Source organism: Tupaia chinensis, unplaced genomic scaffold (assembly GCF_000334495.1).
Source record: "Tupaia chinensis unplaced genomic scaffold, TupChi_1.0 Scaffold144346_1, whole genome shotgun sequence".
NCBI classification, from domain to species: Eukaryota; Metazoa; Chordata; class Mammalia; order Scandentia; family Tupaiidae; genus Tupaia; species Tupaia belangeri.
This window is the reverse complement of record NW_006204205.1, coordinates 1,138,717-1,155,901: the sequence shown is the minus strand read 5'-3', so window position 1 is coordinate 1,155,901 and position 17,185 is coordinate 1,138,717. Positions and strand designations below refer to the sequence as shown.

At 41.7% G+C, this 17,185-nt stretch overlaps 1 protein-coding gene across 4 annotated transcripts in view; it reads left to right on the top strand.

The window, feature by feature from the left end:
- The first annotated feature begins 671 nt into the window (after positions 1-671).
- The window catches only part of CATSPER3 (cation channel sperm associated 3), a 38,082-nt gene continuing 21,568 nt past the window's right edge, over positions 672-17,185 (top strand). For 3 of the 4 annotated variants that reach the window (XM_006166844.2, XM_027767653.1, XM_027767654.1), the window contains exons 1-2: positions 672-1,126; positions 3,616-3,769. In XM_006166844.2, coding sequence (XP_006166906.1) covers positions 1,029-1,126; positions 3,616-3,769 — 252 coding nt within the window. In that variant the 5' untranslated portion in view covers positions 672-1,028. Of the gene's footprint in view, positions 1,127-1,171; positions 1,269-3,615; positions 3,770-17,185 lie in introns of those variants that run through there. The other variant, XM_006166845.3, reaches the window with a different exon arrangement.

Sequence of the window (17,185 nt, the reverse complement as noted above, 5' to 3'; positions counted from 1 at the left end):
CAGTAGGCACAGAGCAAGTTATAAAGCAAGCTGGTTACCTGGAGTCCTGTCCCTTCACATTTAGCTGCTGCTGCTCTCAGCCATGTTGTGATGTAGCATGAGACGCTGGCCCCATGATCTGCCCTCTTCAGCTGCCAGAATTGTGAGCCAAATGGACGTCTTTTCTTTGTAAATCACCCAACCTCAGGTATTTCTGTTACACCCACACAACAGACTAAGAAAACATATGTTACCATCTCTGCTCTTCCTGTTTCTTTTGCTTTAGCCCCAAGCCCATCATAATCTTCCTTATCCTCTGGTGTGTTTCCATTTCTGTGCCCTGAATGTGTTTTCTCACCTCTAGAACCCCAGAGAACTTACTTTTTCCTCTCATACGACCCTTGGCTTTTGCTTTTTTCTTTTAAGAGATTTTGGTCATAGGGCGCATGTGCTCACCGGAGAGACAGAGATAGGAAGTGAGAAATCACCTCCCCCACCCCCAGGGAGGATGGTTATGCAATAATCCCTCCTCCTCCAGTCTCCTCTCAGGATTTTGGGCATACACGCATACATGCCTGGTGTGGGTTTTAAGCCACCAGGTCTAAGACTTGAACAGCAGTTGACTATGTGGGAGTCCAGTGACATAACCATTATGCTACCTGCTGGTCCCCACCCTTGGCTTTTTCTAACACACTATTAATGTCTTCTATCATATGGGGGCATTTCCTGAAAAAGAGAGCTTGTGCCTGGAATATCTGTAACCTCCTAGCTCTACCCCAGAGCCCCAGGATTGCTGGGTAATCATGCAATTGTTGAACTGGGGCAATCACAGCCTCCTCAGGAAGATGCTCTGTGGATCAGCTGGGAAGTTCCCACCTTCAGGGGCCTGCAGGCTGTGACAGAACACCCAAGAGTGACCTCATAAAGGAAGGAGTCCCTTCATGGATCCCTCTCTACTGCCTCTCGGAATCCAGAGACAGAGGAAATCCCTAGGCAGAGATTTTCTGGTGAATGATAAAAGCAAGGGATAGAAATTGAAAATTTGGACAATGTCGCAAGGCTTTCACCATAACTCCTCGAAAACCGCTTCTCATTCGCTGTTTGAAAATGCATCAACGAAACTCTATGAAAAAATCAAGAAGTATAAGTAAATGTTCTCTACCTCCATTGCTTGTTAAGTGTGCAGATGGCAGTGTGAGGGCAGGGGATCGGTGGTCTCTCAGCCTCTTCACACAGACACTCATCTGCTTCCCAGACTGTGGTGTGTGACCTTGACAATCTGGCTTCTGGTGAGATCGGCTGACTGTTACTTGATGTGTAGACTGAATGACTAGTTTGCCCCAGTCATGTCTTTGTCTATCTGTTACTGTGTGCTAGATACTTTATAAAAATTTATTTTATTCATGATAAGAGTGTGCATGTATGGGACCAGCAGTTAGCGTAATGGCTATGTTGCTGGACTCCCATGTAGTCGACCGCGGTTCGAGTCCTGGACCCGGTGGCTTAAACTCATGCCGAGCACATGGGCGTGCATGCCCAAGATCCTGAGAGGAGAATGGAGGAGAAGGGATTGCGGCGTGGCCATCCCCCCTGGGGGGTGATTTCTCGTTTTCTATCTCTCTGTCTCTCTCTGTCTTTCTGGCGAGCGCACGCACTCTATAGCAAAAACCTCTCCAAAAAAAGAAGAAAAAAAAAAAAAGAGTGTGCATGTATGAAAGAGAGAGGAGCTCTGTCAACCATGTCTGGTCCCACCATGATCCCGTTCCCTCAGGTTTCTGGCTGAGGTGCACAAGACCCCATGGTGTTTTAGGTCAACTGCACCAAAGATCTGAACCCACAACCTGGCCATATTGCTCCTAGCATGACAGCATAGTTCGCCATTGACCGCGTCACAGAGACTGGGCCTGTGTTAGATCATTTGAAGGTTCTTTCTTTTATTGTAATAGTCCCCATCTTGAAACAGTTAATGAAAATTACATACTATGATTTTATAGGTTATTAAAGTATATATCTTCTGTAAAGAATGATTTATTTAATTCCATTTGTATTATTATTATTTTTTGATTTGACCAGAGAGGGAGAGAAAGGGAAAGTGAGAAAGCGAGCTGCCAGATCCAAGACTTGAAACACAGCTGGCCATGCAGGAGTCCAGGACCTTAACCTCCATGCCACCTGCTGGCCCACATTCTGTATTTTTTTACTCTCATGAGAATGTGTTCATTTGTTACATTTAACAGGAACATTCTTTGAAAAAATTACAAAGCACAGATAAATGTAATAAACAGGCAAAACCCAAACCAAAACCAAACCCTCTATTACCTCACTACCCATACGCAGAGACTATCAACATTTTGACAAATTTCCTGCTTTTTTTTTTACAAATATTTACACAGATGAAATCATTTTGAGCAGATCATTTCGTATGGCTTTTGTTTTATGTTTTGCTGTCTGGTGGATCACCAATATTTTTCTTAATCATGAAAAATTTAGAGACATATTTTATTTGTATTGAATGAGATGGATATGCCGTAAGTTAATTAACCTGTATTGAATGAGATGAATATGCTGTTCTGTCAGACTTTTCGAGTTCTCAGTATTATAAATAATTCTGGGATAGACATCTTTAGCGGATGTCACTGCATTTCTGGTGGTATTCTCTTGGAATAGATTGCTTGGGTCAAAGGCTATGAACCGTTCTGAAAAGTTTTCAGAAAACCTGACCACTTTACCTGCCTCTGGCAGTTTATGACAATGTCCTGTCACACCACACTCTTGCCACATTAACTATTACCATGTCTAATTAATTCTTTGCTAATTTTAGAAGCAAAAATAATGGTCTTTACTTTGCATTTCCAATGAACATTGTTCCTGAACATTTTGGGTAATAAGTTTATTGGCCATTTGTATTTCTTTCATAAGTTGACTCTGTGTACATTTTTGTCTTAGGATGTTCAGTTTTTTTTTTCGCTAAAGACAGTGTCTTACAATAATGTGATCCTCAGGTGGGACTACAGGTGCCACCATGCCTGAGACTTTCAGGCACAGTCTGGCAGGGTCTTCCAGGCCCGCCTTGAGCTTACGATCCTCCTGCCTCAGCCTATGCAAGTTGCTGGGACGATAGGCACGTGCCACCACGCCCAGCCTCTCAGTTGGACCAAGAATCAAACCCGAGCCTCCACTGTGGTCCCCACCTGCTGAGCAGTGTCGCCCTGCCAGAGCCAAGTGTTCAGTTTTTCATCTTTGGATTGTCATCATGTGTTACCGTTTTTTCCCCACTAGACTGATGACACTTAGTTTGCCTCGCATTGTTTACCCAGGGCCTCTGTCACCCGGCAGGTCGCGGTTTCTCAGTCAATACTTTGAATGAGTACATAAAGACGATGCTTTGTTTTGCTTGAGAAAGAGTGGTGACCATTCTTTTTCAGAGATGTGAGGAGAGGCTGAACGAGTGGTGACAGACCATGGGTGGCCCTCATACATCTTTCAGGGGTCATTCATTCCGCGTTTCCTTGCTACTTAAAATGTACACTCACAGGAGGGGGAAAGGGGACCCTTGTCCCTACAGAAAGGTGTGCATCGTATGGAGGGGCCAGGTCCATTGTATGATAACCGTTTCTCTTATTCAACTTTTGACAGGAGGAAAGATGCACAGTTTCAGGCATTTATGAGGAAAGTCATAATGAGTCGTTTCTTTCGCATAATTATGATTACTACCGTCACAATGAATGCCTTTGTTTCTATCTTGTGGACTAGTTATGACATAAGAAACCACATCTTCAAAATGATTGAGGTAAGCAGACAAAATGGGTTCTTTTCTTCTGTTTTACCCATTATATTTTAGAAAATGTTGTAGGACTTTTAAAAAATATATTTATTTCTTCTATAAGAGGGACATATAGAGAAAGAGAGATTCCTGATAGGGTTCTCAGAAGTAGCAATGGTGACAAAAACATTAAAAAAAAAGGATTGAAAAAAAAAGGATTGCTGGCCCTGAGGTCTGTTTGACTTATGGAAAGCAAGTGTCCTTGTCTCACCTAACTCTCTATGAAGAGGGCATCTCTCACAAGCATCTAAAGGCACATGGACATGTCCCTGCTGCCTGGAGCAGACAAGCAAGCAAGCAATTAATAATAGTTATAAATAGAGACCAGCAGTTAGCGTAATGGCTATGTCGCTGGACTCTCATGTAGTCGACTGCGGTTTGAGTCCCGGACCCGGTGGCTTAATCTCACGCCGGGCACGTGTGCATGCGTGCCCAAGATCCCGAGAGGAGAATGGAGAAGAAGGGATTGCAGCATGGCCATTCCCCCTGGGGGGTGATTTCTCGCTTTCTGTCTCTATGTCTCTCTCTGTCTGTCTGGCAAGCGCACGCGCCCTATAGCGAAAACCTCTCAAAAAAAAAAAAAATAATAATAATAGTTATAAATAATAGTTGAGGCAAACAATCGTCATGGTGAAAGCCTGGGTAGAAAAGTCTGAAAGGGCTTATTTGGGAAATTAGAGCATTGAGTAGCTCCCATGTATAGGGAGGGATTTAGAAAGCTATGCATGTCCGAGGCAGGGCAGAGGCTTAGAAAAGAACTGAGATGATCCCAAGCTTTTGCCTCTGGCCAATTTTTTGGTTCATTGCAAGCAGGAAACAAAGGATAAGAATTATTTAATTTTAAAAAATAAATAACTCTTTTTTTTTTTTTTTGAGAGGTTTTCGCTATAGGGCGCGTGCGCTTGCCAGACAGACAGAGAGAGACATAGAGACAGCAAGCGAGAAATCACCCCCCAGGGGGGATGGTCACGCTGCAATCCCTTCTTCTCCATTCTCCTCTCGGGATCTTGGGCACGCATGCACACGTGCCCGGCGTGAGTTTAAGCCACCGGGTCCGGGACGCGAACCGTGGTTGACTACGTGGGAGTCCAGCGACATAGCCATTACGCTAACTGCTGGTTCCCCAAAATAAATAACTCTTTTTAAAAAAATTCCCGAAAAGATAATAGAGGAGGAGGAATTGAGACATGGCCATCCTACCCTGTCGGGGTGGGGGGTGGGGTTTTGTCACTTGCTCTCTCTTGTCTTTCTTCAGAGGGTAAATGATTTGGCTAAGCATTGGATGAGCGCTTCAATCCAGAGCCAGTCTGTCACTTGCTCTCTCTGTCTTTCTCCAGAGGGCATGTGCCCTACAGCAAACTAAAAACAAAAACAGAAAAAACAAAGTTTAGAAAACTCACTGAATAAGCAACTATCCTTTCCTCAGAAAGCAACAGCGTCTTTAACCACCATGCCACCTGCCGACCTTCACAGAAAGCACCAAAACAAACCATGGACAGTCATACGAGAATCCAACACCTTTAACCACCATGCCACCTGCCGACCTTCACAGAAAGCACCAAAACAAACCATGGACAGTCATACGAGAATCCAACACCTTTAACCACCATGCCACCTGCCGACCTTCACAGAAAGCACCAAAACAAACCATGGACAGTCATACGAGAATCCAACACCTTTAACCACCATGCCACCTGCCGACCTTCACAGAAAGCACCAAAACAAACCATGGACAGTCATACGAGAATCCAACACCTTTAACCACCATGCCACCTGCCGACCTTCACAGAAAGCACCAAAACAAACCATGGACAGTCATACGAGAATCCAACACCTTTAACCACCATGCCACCTGCCGACCTTCACAGAAAGCACCAAAACAAACCATGGACAGTCATACGAGAATCCAACACCTTTAACCACCATGCCACCTGCCGACCTTCACAGAAAGCACCAAAACAAACCATGGACAGTCATACGAGAATCCAACACCTTTAACCACCATGCCACCTGCCGACCTTCACAGAAAGCACCAAAACAAACCATGGACAGTCATACGAGAATCCAACACCTTTAACCACCATGCCACCTGCCGACCTTCACAGAAAGCACCAAAACAAACCATGGACAGTCATACGAGAATCCAACACCTTTAACCACCATGCCACCTGCCGACCTTCACAGAAAGCACCAAAACAAACCATGGACAGTCATACGAGAATCCAACACCTTTAACCACCATGCCACCTGCCGACCTTCACAGAAAGCACCAAAACAAACCATGAAGAGGGAGAAGATTCTAATTTCCAGAGCTACCACATCATAATATTTAACATGTCCAATTTTCAAGAAAATATTAAACATGCAAAGAATTGGCTTATGCAGAGGGGAAAATGAACAGAAACTGCCCCTGTGGAAGCACAGACATTGGAATTCCTAGGCAAAGTATTTAAGTTGATTGTATTAAACATGCTAAAAGAAATAAAGGAAACTGGGACCAGCAGTTAGTGTAATGGCTATGTCGCCGAACTCCGATGTAGTCGACCACGGTTTGAGTCCCGGACCCGGTGGCTTAAACTCATGCCAGGTGCATGTGCGTGCATGCCCAAGATCCTAAGGAGAATGGAGGAGAAGGGATTGTGGCGTGGCCATCCCCCCTGGGGGGTGATTTCTTATTTTCTGTCTCTCTGTGTGTCTCTGTCTTTCTGGAGAGCACACGTGCCCTGTAGCAAAAATCTCTCCCCTCCCCCCCCCAAAAAAAAAAGAAATAAAGGAAACTAGGAGAACACTATCTCAATTAATAGAGACTATCAATAAAGAGATAAAAATTATAAAAAGGACCAAACATTAATTCTGGAGTTGAAAAGTACAATAACTAAAATGAAACATTAACTAGAGGAATTCAGTAGCATGTACAAGAAAGAATCAGTAAACCTAAAGAAAGGTCAGTTGTATTTATTCAGTATGAGAAGCAGAAAGAAAAATGAACAAAGCCTAAGAGACCTGGGGGACCCCACCAAGCATAGACATAATAGACGTTTCAGGAGGAGAGGACAGAGAAAAGAGGCAGGAATAATATTTGAAGAAATAATGGTCAAAAAGCATTCTCGCATTAGATGAAAGATACGAATATACACGTTCAAGAATCCTAACAAACTCCCAAAAGAAGAAAGTAAAAGAAATCCACTTTAAGGCACATTGGGTCTTCGGAAAAGTCATGATGTATTTTTTAATGACTCTGTATGCGAAAATGCGTCATGACTTTCCTGACAACCTGGTATCATTCAGGACCTCAAGCCGATAATCAAACCGTCAAAAGCTAAAAACAGAACCGTGGAAGCAGCAAAAGGTATACTTGTTACATTCAATGAGCATCAATAAGATTAATAGCTGAATTCATATCAGAAATTAGGGAGACCAGAAGGCAGTGAAATGATGTTAAAATATTTAAAGAAAAATACTGTCCACCAGGAATTCTGTCTCTGGCAAAATTGTTCTCAAAAATTAAGGAGAAATTAAATCATTACTGATGACAAAAGTGAGGGGGTTTGTTGCTAGTGTACGTGCCCTCAAAGAAATGCAAAAGGTAGTCTTTTAGGTGGAAGTGAAATAGGGTGGTAACTTTAAGCTGTATGATAAAAATATTTTTGGTCATTAACTGTGGTTTTTTTTTTTTTTTTTTTTTTTTTTAATGTAATTTAAAATACCTGCATACCAGCCAACTGATGGCATGGAGGTTAAGGTGCTGGATCCCACATGGTCAACTTTGTGGTCTGAGTCCTGAACCCAGAGGCTTGACAAAGAAGCTGGGCACGTGCGCGTGCTTGCCCTGAATCCCTAGAGGAGAAAGGAAAAGAGACTGATGTGGACATCCCCCTTGAGGGTGGTTTCTCACTTTCCCCTCTCTCCCTCTATCTCTGGTGAATGCACATACCCTATAGCAGAAAAATAAAAACCTGCACAGAATAATAATTAGTTTAATGGGTACATGGTGTATAAAAATGTAAGTCGTAACAATAAAAACAAAGGGAAGAGATGGAGCTATATAGAAGGAGAGTCGTTATATTGGAAGCTAAGGTTGTATTAGTTTAAAATAAATTGTTACAAGTTTAAGAGGTTAATTGTAATCCCAAGAGTAACCACTAAGTGAATAACCCAAAACTATACAGAAAATGAAATGAGAAAGGAATCAAAATGGTACACTAGGAGAAGATCCATTAAAGAGAGCACACAAAAGCAGTCATAGAGGAGTTGAGGAACAAAAATATATGATATATAGAAAACAAATAGGGGGCCAGCAGGTGATATGGTGGTTAAGGTGCTAAACTCCCACAGGGCTGACTGCAGTTCGAGTCCTGGACCTGGCGGGTTACTTTCTCACTTTTCCTTTCTCTCTGTCTTTCTCTGGTCAAATTAAAACTAATTAAATAACAAAATAATTCTTAAAAAATAGCAAAATGTCATATGTGTGTCCTTTATCCATCACTAATTGCTTTAAGTGTAGATGGATTAGGGACCAATGGATGGTGAAATGGTTACATTGCTGGACTCCCATGTAGTTGACTGTGGTTCCAGCCCTGGACCTGGTGGCTTTAAACCTCACACGAGGTGCATGTGTGTGCATGCCCAAAATCCTGAAAGGAGACAAGTAGAAGGGATTACAGCATGGCTATCCCCCTGGGGGTGACTTCTCACTTTATGTCTGTCTTTCCAGCAAGTGTGTGAGCCCTATAGCAAAAACCTCTCTAGAAAGGAAAGAAAAAAAAATATAGATGGATTAAAGACTACAGTTCAAAGACAGACACTGGCAGAATGGATTTTAAAAACCTACTATATGCTGGCCACAATGACTATTTTTATTTATTTGTGTTTTTAAGAAAGAGATTTTTGCTGTAGGGTGCATGCATTCTCCAGAGAGACAGAGACAGAAAGCCATGCCACAATCCCTTCTCCTCCAGTCTTCTCTTGGGATTGTGGGCATGCACATATATGTGCCCGATATGAGTTTCAAGCCACCAGATTTGGGACTCATACTGCAGTTGGCCAGGTGGGAGTCCAGCAATGTAACTATGCCATCTGCTGGTCCCAGGACTATTTGTTTTAAAATTTTGCTATAGGGCTCATGTGCTCACTGGAGAAACAGAGAGAGAGAATGGGAAAGTGAAAAAGCAACACCCCTTGGGGGGATGGCCATGTCCCAACCTCTTCTCCATTCTCCTCTTGGGACTTTGGGCACGAATTCTATCAATGATTTTTCAAAAAAGTTTTTTGCCAAATGATGTATACACATGACAGAGACAGCTAGAGAATGAGAGAGAAAGTGAGAAAACACCTCCCAAGGGGAATGGTCATCCTTTCTCATGCACTTGGACATGTGGGATCCAGCTGCCCTAACCACCACACCACCTGCTGGTCTATCTTTCAATGATTTAATGAAGGATTAACACCAACACTCAAACGCTATCAGAAAATAGAAGAGGAGGAAACACTTCTGAGCTCATCCCATGAACCCCCTTATACACACTTGCTGTATTTTTCAAGCTGCCCCATCTGGGACTTGAACTACACAGTTAGCCATATGGGATCCGTCTGCCTTAACCATTGACTAGCTAAGATTCTATGTATTTTTTTAGTTTGCAGAGCACATGTATACTCACTGAAGACACAGAGAGAGCGAGAGATTGAGAGAATGAAAGCACTCCCTGGTCACACTGGAACCCCTTCCTGTGCATTTCTCCATTCTGCTGGGATTTGGGCATGTAGGCACACATGTTGGGTATGTTTTTCAAGCTGTCAGGACTGGGATTCAAACTGCATGGTCAGTTATGTGAGATCTTACTCACCACCAGGCCATGAGTCCAGAAGACTTATTTTAGATCCAAATATACAAGAAGGTTGAAAGTGTAAAGGTGGGGATAGATATTCCATACAAACAGAAATCAAGAGAGCTGGAGTGGTTATACTAAAATCAGACAAAATGAACATTAAAGCAATAATTGTTACAAGAGACAAGGACATTATATAGTGGTAAAAAGGTCAATTCTTCAAGAAGTTAGGACAGTTTTTCTCTAGTACATATGGAGCATTCTCCAGGATACATATGAAGCTTAAACAGATCCAATAAATTTAAGAATACTGAAATCACACAAAGTATCTTCTCTGACAGTGACGGACTAAAACTAGAAACCAGTAATAGGGAAAACTGGGCATTTTTTCAATATGTGTAAATTAAATAGTCTTAACAACCAATGGGTCAAAGAAAAAATTACAAGGGAAATTAGAAAGTCAGATGAAATAAAAGGAGAACACAGTATCACAAAACTTACAGGATGTAGCGAAAGAAATTATCAGAGGGAAATTTATACTTATAAATGTTTACATTAGAAAAGAAGACAGGTCTCAAGTAATTAACCTAATTTCGCACCTTAAGGAAGTAGAGAAAGAAAAGACTAAGCCCAAAGCTAGCGGGAGGAAGAAAATAAAAGATTAAAGCGAGGTAAACTTAAAGTAGAGAAAAAAATAGAGAAAACCAACAACATCAAAACTTAATTTTAAAAAGTCATTTATTTTGTTTTTATTATCATTATTTGACCAGAGAGAGAGAAGGAAAATGAGAAAGCAAGCCACCAGGTCCAGGACTTGAACCACGGTCAGCCATATGGGAGTCCAACACCTTAAACACCACACCACCTGCCATCCCCCAAACATTTTTTTGAGATTAACAAAACTGACAAGCTTTTAGTGATTTTGACTAGAAAAAAATATGAGGAGACTCAAATCTCAAATTACTGTCAGAAACAAAAATTGAGACATTATTACTGACTTTATAGAAATACAAAGGATTATAGGAGAGTACTACAAATAATTGTATGCCAACAAATTAGGTAATCTAGATGAAATGGACAATAAACTACCAAAGTGACTAAATAAGAAACAGAAAACAGACCTGCTGGAACAGACCTGTAACAAGAGATTGAATCAATAATCAAAAACCTTCCAACAAAGAAGAGTACAGAACCATATGACCTCACTGGTGAATTCTAGCAATGATTTTTCAAGAAAAATTTTGCCAAAGCATGCATGTACATGACAGAGAGAGACAGATGTAGAGAACAAACAAGAAAGTGAGAAAGGACCTCCCGTGGGGAATGGTCACCCTTTCTCCTCCAGGTCTCCCACTTTTCAGGAGTTTGGACATGCATGTACACATGCCCAGCGTGTTTTTTCAAGGGCAGGGTCTGGAACTCAAATAATGCACTTGGCCACGTGGGATCCAGCTGCCCTAACCACCACACCACCTGCTGGCCTATCTTCCAATGATTTAATGAAGGATTAACACCAACACACTCAAACTCTATCAGAAAATACAAGAGGAGGAAACACTTCTGAGCTCATCCCATGAACCCAGACTGCTCTGACACTAAAGCCAGACAAAGACAGCCTAAGAAATCTACAGACAAAGATGTTACGAACATAGTTGCAAATGCCCTTCTTGAGATCTAACCTACAGGATCCAGCAGCATATTAAAAGGATTATGCACCATGACCAAGTGTGATTCATGCAAGCATCAGAAGAGTGATTCAAAATATAAAAATCAATGTAATACTCCAATAGAATGAAGGGAAAAAAAACCCCACATGATCATTTCAGTTGGTGCATCTCACTTGAAATCCAGCACCCTCTCATGATTAAAAACAACAACAAAACAAATTAGGAGAAGAAAGGAAGTTTCTTAACCTGGTAAGGACTTTTATGAGAAAACCTAACATACTCAGTTGTGAAGCCTGAAAGCTTTCCCTCTATGATCATAAGCAAGACAAAGAGTCTGCTTTCATTGCTATCCAGTATTGGAAGTTCTGGTCACAATAATTAGGCAAGAAAAAGAAATAAATGGCATCCAGCCTAGAAAGGAAGACATAAAAGTCTATATTCAGATGATTTGATTTTATATATAGAAAATTCTGCAGAACAAGCACACATACACTCACACACAAACACGAACACAATTAGACCTATTAAACAAGTTGCAAGATACAAAATCAATAATAAAATCACTTAGAGTTGGGCTAGCTGGTAGTGTGGTGTTTAAGGCAGCTGGATCCCACATGGCCAATTGCATGGTTTGAGTCAGACCTGGTTACTTGGAAAACATACCTGGCACATATATGTGCATGTCCAAAATCCAGAGAGGAGAATAGAAGAGAAGGGACTGTGGCATGGTGATCCCCCCAGAGTGAAAAATGCAAAGGAAATTTTAAAAATTCCATTTATGATAGTATCCAAAAGAAGAAAATACCTAGGAATAAATTTAACTAAGGAGGTAAAGATGTGAATAGTGAGAAGTAGTATAAAACATTGCTTAAAGAAATTGGGAACCAGCAGTTAGCATAATGGCTATGTTGCTGGACTCCCATGTAGTCGACCGTGGTTCGCGTCCCGGAACCGGTGGCTTAAAACTCACGCCAGGTGCGTGTGCGTGTGTGCCCAAGATCCCGAGAGGAGAATGGAGAAGGGATTGCGGCGTGACCATCCCCCCTGGGGGGTGATTTCTCGCTTTCTGTCTCCCTGTCTCTGTCTGTCTGGCGAGCTCACGTGCCCTATAGTGAAAAACCTCTCAAAAAAAAAAAAAAAGAAATTAAAAACCAGGACCATCAGTTGGCACAATGGCTATGTCGCTAGACTCTCATGTAGTCGACCATGGTTCGAGTCCTGGACCTGGTGGCTTAAACTCATGCTGGGCACATGTGTGTGCATGCCCAAGATCCCAAGAGGAGATGGAGGAGAAGGGATTGTGGTGTGGCCATTTCCCCTGGGGGATGATTTCTCACTTTCTGTCTGTCTTCTCTTTCTATCTTTCTGGTGAGCGTATGTACCCTATAGCAAAAACCTCTCAAAAAAAAAAATTAAAACTAAAATAAATAGAAAGACATCCTATGTTTATGGATAAGAAGAGTTCATATTGTTAAGATAGTAATATCCTCTGAAGCTGTCTACAGGTTCAGTGCAATCCCTGTGAAAGTTTCAGTAGCCCCCCCCCTTTTTTTTCTTTACAAAAATGTAAAAGGAGATCCTCAAATTCATATGTATGTGTAGGGGGTCTGAAATAGCCAAAACAATACTGGAAATGAAGAACAAAGTTGGACTTTTTACTTTGACTTCAAAACTTGAAACAGTGATACAGTAACAAAACAGTGTGGCATACTGGTGTAAGGACAGACATAAGGCTAGACTAATGGAATAGACTTGAGAATCTAGAGATAACTCCAAATTATCTATGGTCGGTGTTTGATTTTAAAGGCAGAGTCTTGCTACAACAAGTGATGCTTCTGCCCAGCTTCCTGAGTAGCTGAGACTACAGGTTTGTATCACAATGTCCAACTCTTTCAGACAGGGTCTCACTATGCTTCCTTTCCACGCTGGCCATGAATTCACGATCCTCCTGCCTCAGTCTGTTGAGTAGCTGGGACTACAGGAATGTGCCTCCACACCCTACTTTTAGAGTGGGCCGGGAATCTAACCCAGACTCTCATGTGGCCTCAGCCAGCTCAATAGTGGCGTCAACCAGTGCATACTACTGCAGCTCGGCTGAACCAATTAAATTTTTAAAAAAGAATTATTTATTTAATTTTATTTATCATTGTTATTATTTTTAAGTGTGCTACAGGGCATGTGCACTCACCAGAAAGAGACACACATACAGAGAGAGAGAGAGAGAGAGAGGGAGGGAGGTCTGGGACTCAAACTGCGGTCGGCCACGTGGGAGCACAGAGTCTCAACACACCGTGTCACCTGCTGGTTGCAGGTCAATTAATTTTTTGACCAGGGTACCAAGTTTATTCAATGAGGAAATAATAGTCTTTTCAATAAACGTGTTGAGACAATTTGATATCCACATGCAAGGGAGTGAAGCTGAACCTTCACTTCACACTATATATCAAAATGAACTCAAAGTGGATCAGCAATCTATAAGAGCTCAAATTCTTGGAAAAAAACATGGGGTAAATACTCATGACTTTGAGTTTGGTAATGGATTCTTTGATATTGCATTAAAAACAGGAAACAAAAGGAAAAATAGATAAATTGGACCTCATCAAGATTAAAAACATTTGAAAAAAAAGATGAAAAACATTTGTACATCTAAGGACACTATCAAGACCAAAGACATCCCATAGAATGACATAGAATATCTGCGAATCATATGTATGATAAATAATTAATATGTAAGAAAGAATTAATATGCAGAATATATGAAGAAGTTCTACAATTCAACAACAGCAATACTAATACCACAAGCAACCCGCTTTAAAAATGGGCGAAGGACTTGAATAGATATTACTCCAAAGAAGGTATTGTGAATGGAAATAAGCACATGAAAAGATATCCAACATTGCCAGTCATTAGGGAAGTGCAAATAAAAACCACAATGAGATACAATTTCACATTAAGATAGTTGTTAGAACATAAAACAGCAAAATAAAAAAAGGGAGATAAGTGTTGATGAGCGTGTAGATAAGCCGGAGCATTTGTGCATTGCCCGTAGGAATGTAAAATGGTGCAACCACTGTGGGAAACAATGTGACAGGTCCTCAACAAGTTAGAACATAGAATTACTCTGTGATCCAGCAGATCCACTTCTGGGTACATACCCAAGAGGATGGGAAGCAGGGACTCAAACAGATATTTGCACATCCATGTTCACAGCAGCATTATTTAGAAGAAGCAGAAGGGAGAAGCCACTCAAATGCCCCTCTACAGAGGAATGGACAGACACAATCTGGTACATGTATACCGCGAAGTACTGCTCACCTTGCAAAGGAATGGAATTCTGATACTTGTTACAGTATGGATGGATCTTGAAAATATCACAGGAAGCAAAACAAGCAAGACACAGAAGGACACATGTTGTATGGTTCCGCCCATCAAAGGTATCTAGAATAGGCAAATTTACAGACAGAAAATGGGAGAGAATTTGCCGGGGGCTGGGGGAAGAGGAAAACAAGATGTCGTTCATTAGGTGCAGCTTCTGTTTGGGCTGATGACATCATTTTGGAAGTGGTGGTGATGGTGGTACAATATTGTGAATATACTTAATGCTATTGAATGACATACCTTAAAACTGTTTAAAATGCTAAATTTTATGTTGTGTGTTTTGCCAGAATGAAAGAGCAAATTGGCCCAGCTGTAGTGTCATATGCTGCTAAGGTGCCGTCTCCACAGGCTGGGACCACATAGGAAGCAGTTTTGATTCTCTGTCTGACCTAAAGGCCAGGCATGGTGGTGGTGTGAACCTGGAACCCCAGGGCCTCAGGGCCGAGGCAGGAGGATCCCAAGCTTCTGGCTAACAACATAGCCAGACTGTCAGAGTTGGGCACTAGTGGTGTGTGCCTATAGTCTCAGCTGTGACCGAGGCAGGAGGATTGTGACATAGGGAGACAGACTTGTCTTTAAAAAAAAATAGAAAATAGGGACCAGCAGTTGGCGCAATGGCTATGTCGCTGGACTCCCATGTATGTAGTCGACTCCAGTTTGAGTCCCAGACCTGGTGGCTTAAACTCACGCCGTGTGCATGTGTGCCCAAGATCCCGAGAGGAGAATGAAAAAGAAGGGATTGCGGAGTGTCTGTCTTGCTTTCTGTCTCTGTCTCTCTCTGTTTTTTTTTTTTTGATTTCCCGCTTTCTGTCTCTGTCTCTCTCTTTTTGGCGAGTGCATGCGTCCTATACCAAAAACCTCTTAAAAAAAAAAAAAAAAAAAGAAAAGAACCTGAAACTAAAAACTAAAAAATAAAAACAAATAGACCAGAAGGTGGTACAGGGGTTAAGGTGGCTGGAACCCCATGGCCAACTTGACAATTTGAGTTCCAGAACCAGTGACTTGAGAAATATCCTGGGCACACGTGTAGACATGCTCAAAGTCCTGAGAGGGGAAAGGAGAAGGAGGGATTGGAGAGGGACCATCCCCTTGGTGGTGGTGGTGGGGGGTAATTTCCCATTCTTTCTCTCTCTGGTGACTGCATGTGCCCTATAACAAACTATAAATAAATAAATACATTTATAAAAATAAAACGCCAAAATTCAAATGGAACAAAAAACAAAGGTAATATTGTTAATACTCACAGTTATAAAACCCTTCCCCTGAAAAATACCCTCTGAATTCTATACCTTATTTATTTATTTTTATTTTTATTTTTTGAGAGGTTTTTGCTACAGGGCACGTGCGCTCGCCAGAAAGACAGAGAGAGAGAGAGAGCGATAGAAAGCAAGAAATCACCCCCCAGGGGGGATGACCACACCACAATCCCTTCTCAGGATCTTGGGCATACATGCACACCTGCCCGGTGTGAGTTTAAGCCACTGGGTCCAGGACTCGAACCAAGGTTGACTACATGGGAGTCCAGTAGCATAGCCATTACGCTACTGCTGGTCCCTAATTCTAAACTTTAAAATGGTAAGTTTTATGGTTTATGAATTTTATCTCGGTGGAGAAAATTTACGAGCTAAACTGTTGGGAAAAGAGTAACAGAATAAAGCAAAAACAACAGAAGGATGGAACTGGTCAAGGTAAGAGCAGAAATTAAAGAGAGAAAATGAAGATTCAGTAGAAAGTGTCAACAAGCCAAAAGTTAGATCTTAGAAGATAATTATAAAATAAACTTTTTTAATGAGACAATTGAGATAAAGAGAAGTTCTGAATAATGTTAGGAATTAAAAGAACAGGTACTGGGGCTGGCAGGTGGCATGGTGGTTAAGAGTGCTGAACTCCTGCATGGCTGACCGAGGCTGAAGTCCTGGACCTGGCTTTCTCACTTTCCCCTTCTCTTTCTCTCTCTGTCCCTCTCTGGTCAAATTAAAATAAATAAATAAAGTTCAATAAAATAATTCTAAACAAACAAACAAAAGGATAGGTACAATCAGTATTAGAAATCTACTGATTTTAGGACCAGCAGATGGTGTAATGGTTACGTTGCTGGACTCCCACGTAGTCAACTGTGATTTGAGTCCCAGACCTGGCGGCTTAAAATCACACTGGGTGCATGTGCATGTGTGCCCAAGATCCTGAGAAGACAATGGAAGAGGAGAGATTGCAGAATGGCCATCCTCCCAGAGGGTGACTTCTCGCTTTCTGTTTCTCTTTCCGATGAGGGCATGCGCCCTACAGCAGAAACTTCTCCCCATTCTTTTTTAAGAATTATTTCATTTAACATTTATTTATTTATTTATCTACTAATTTTAATTTGACCAGAGAGAGACAGAGAGAGCAAGAAAGGGAAAGTGAGAAGGCAAGCCGCCAGGTCTGGGACTCAAACCATGGCCAGCCATGTTGGGAGTACAACGCCCTTAACTACCATGTCATCAGCCAGCCCTAGACACCTCTCTTAAAAAAAA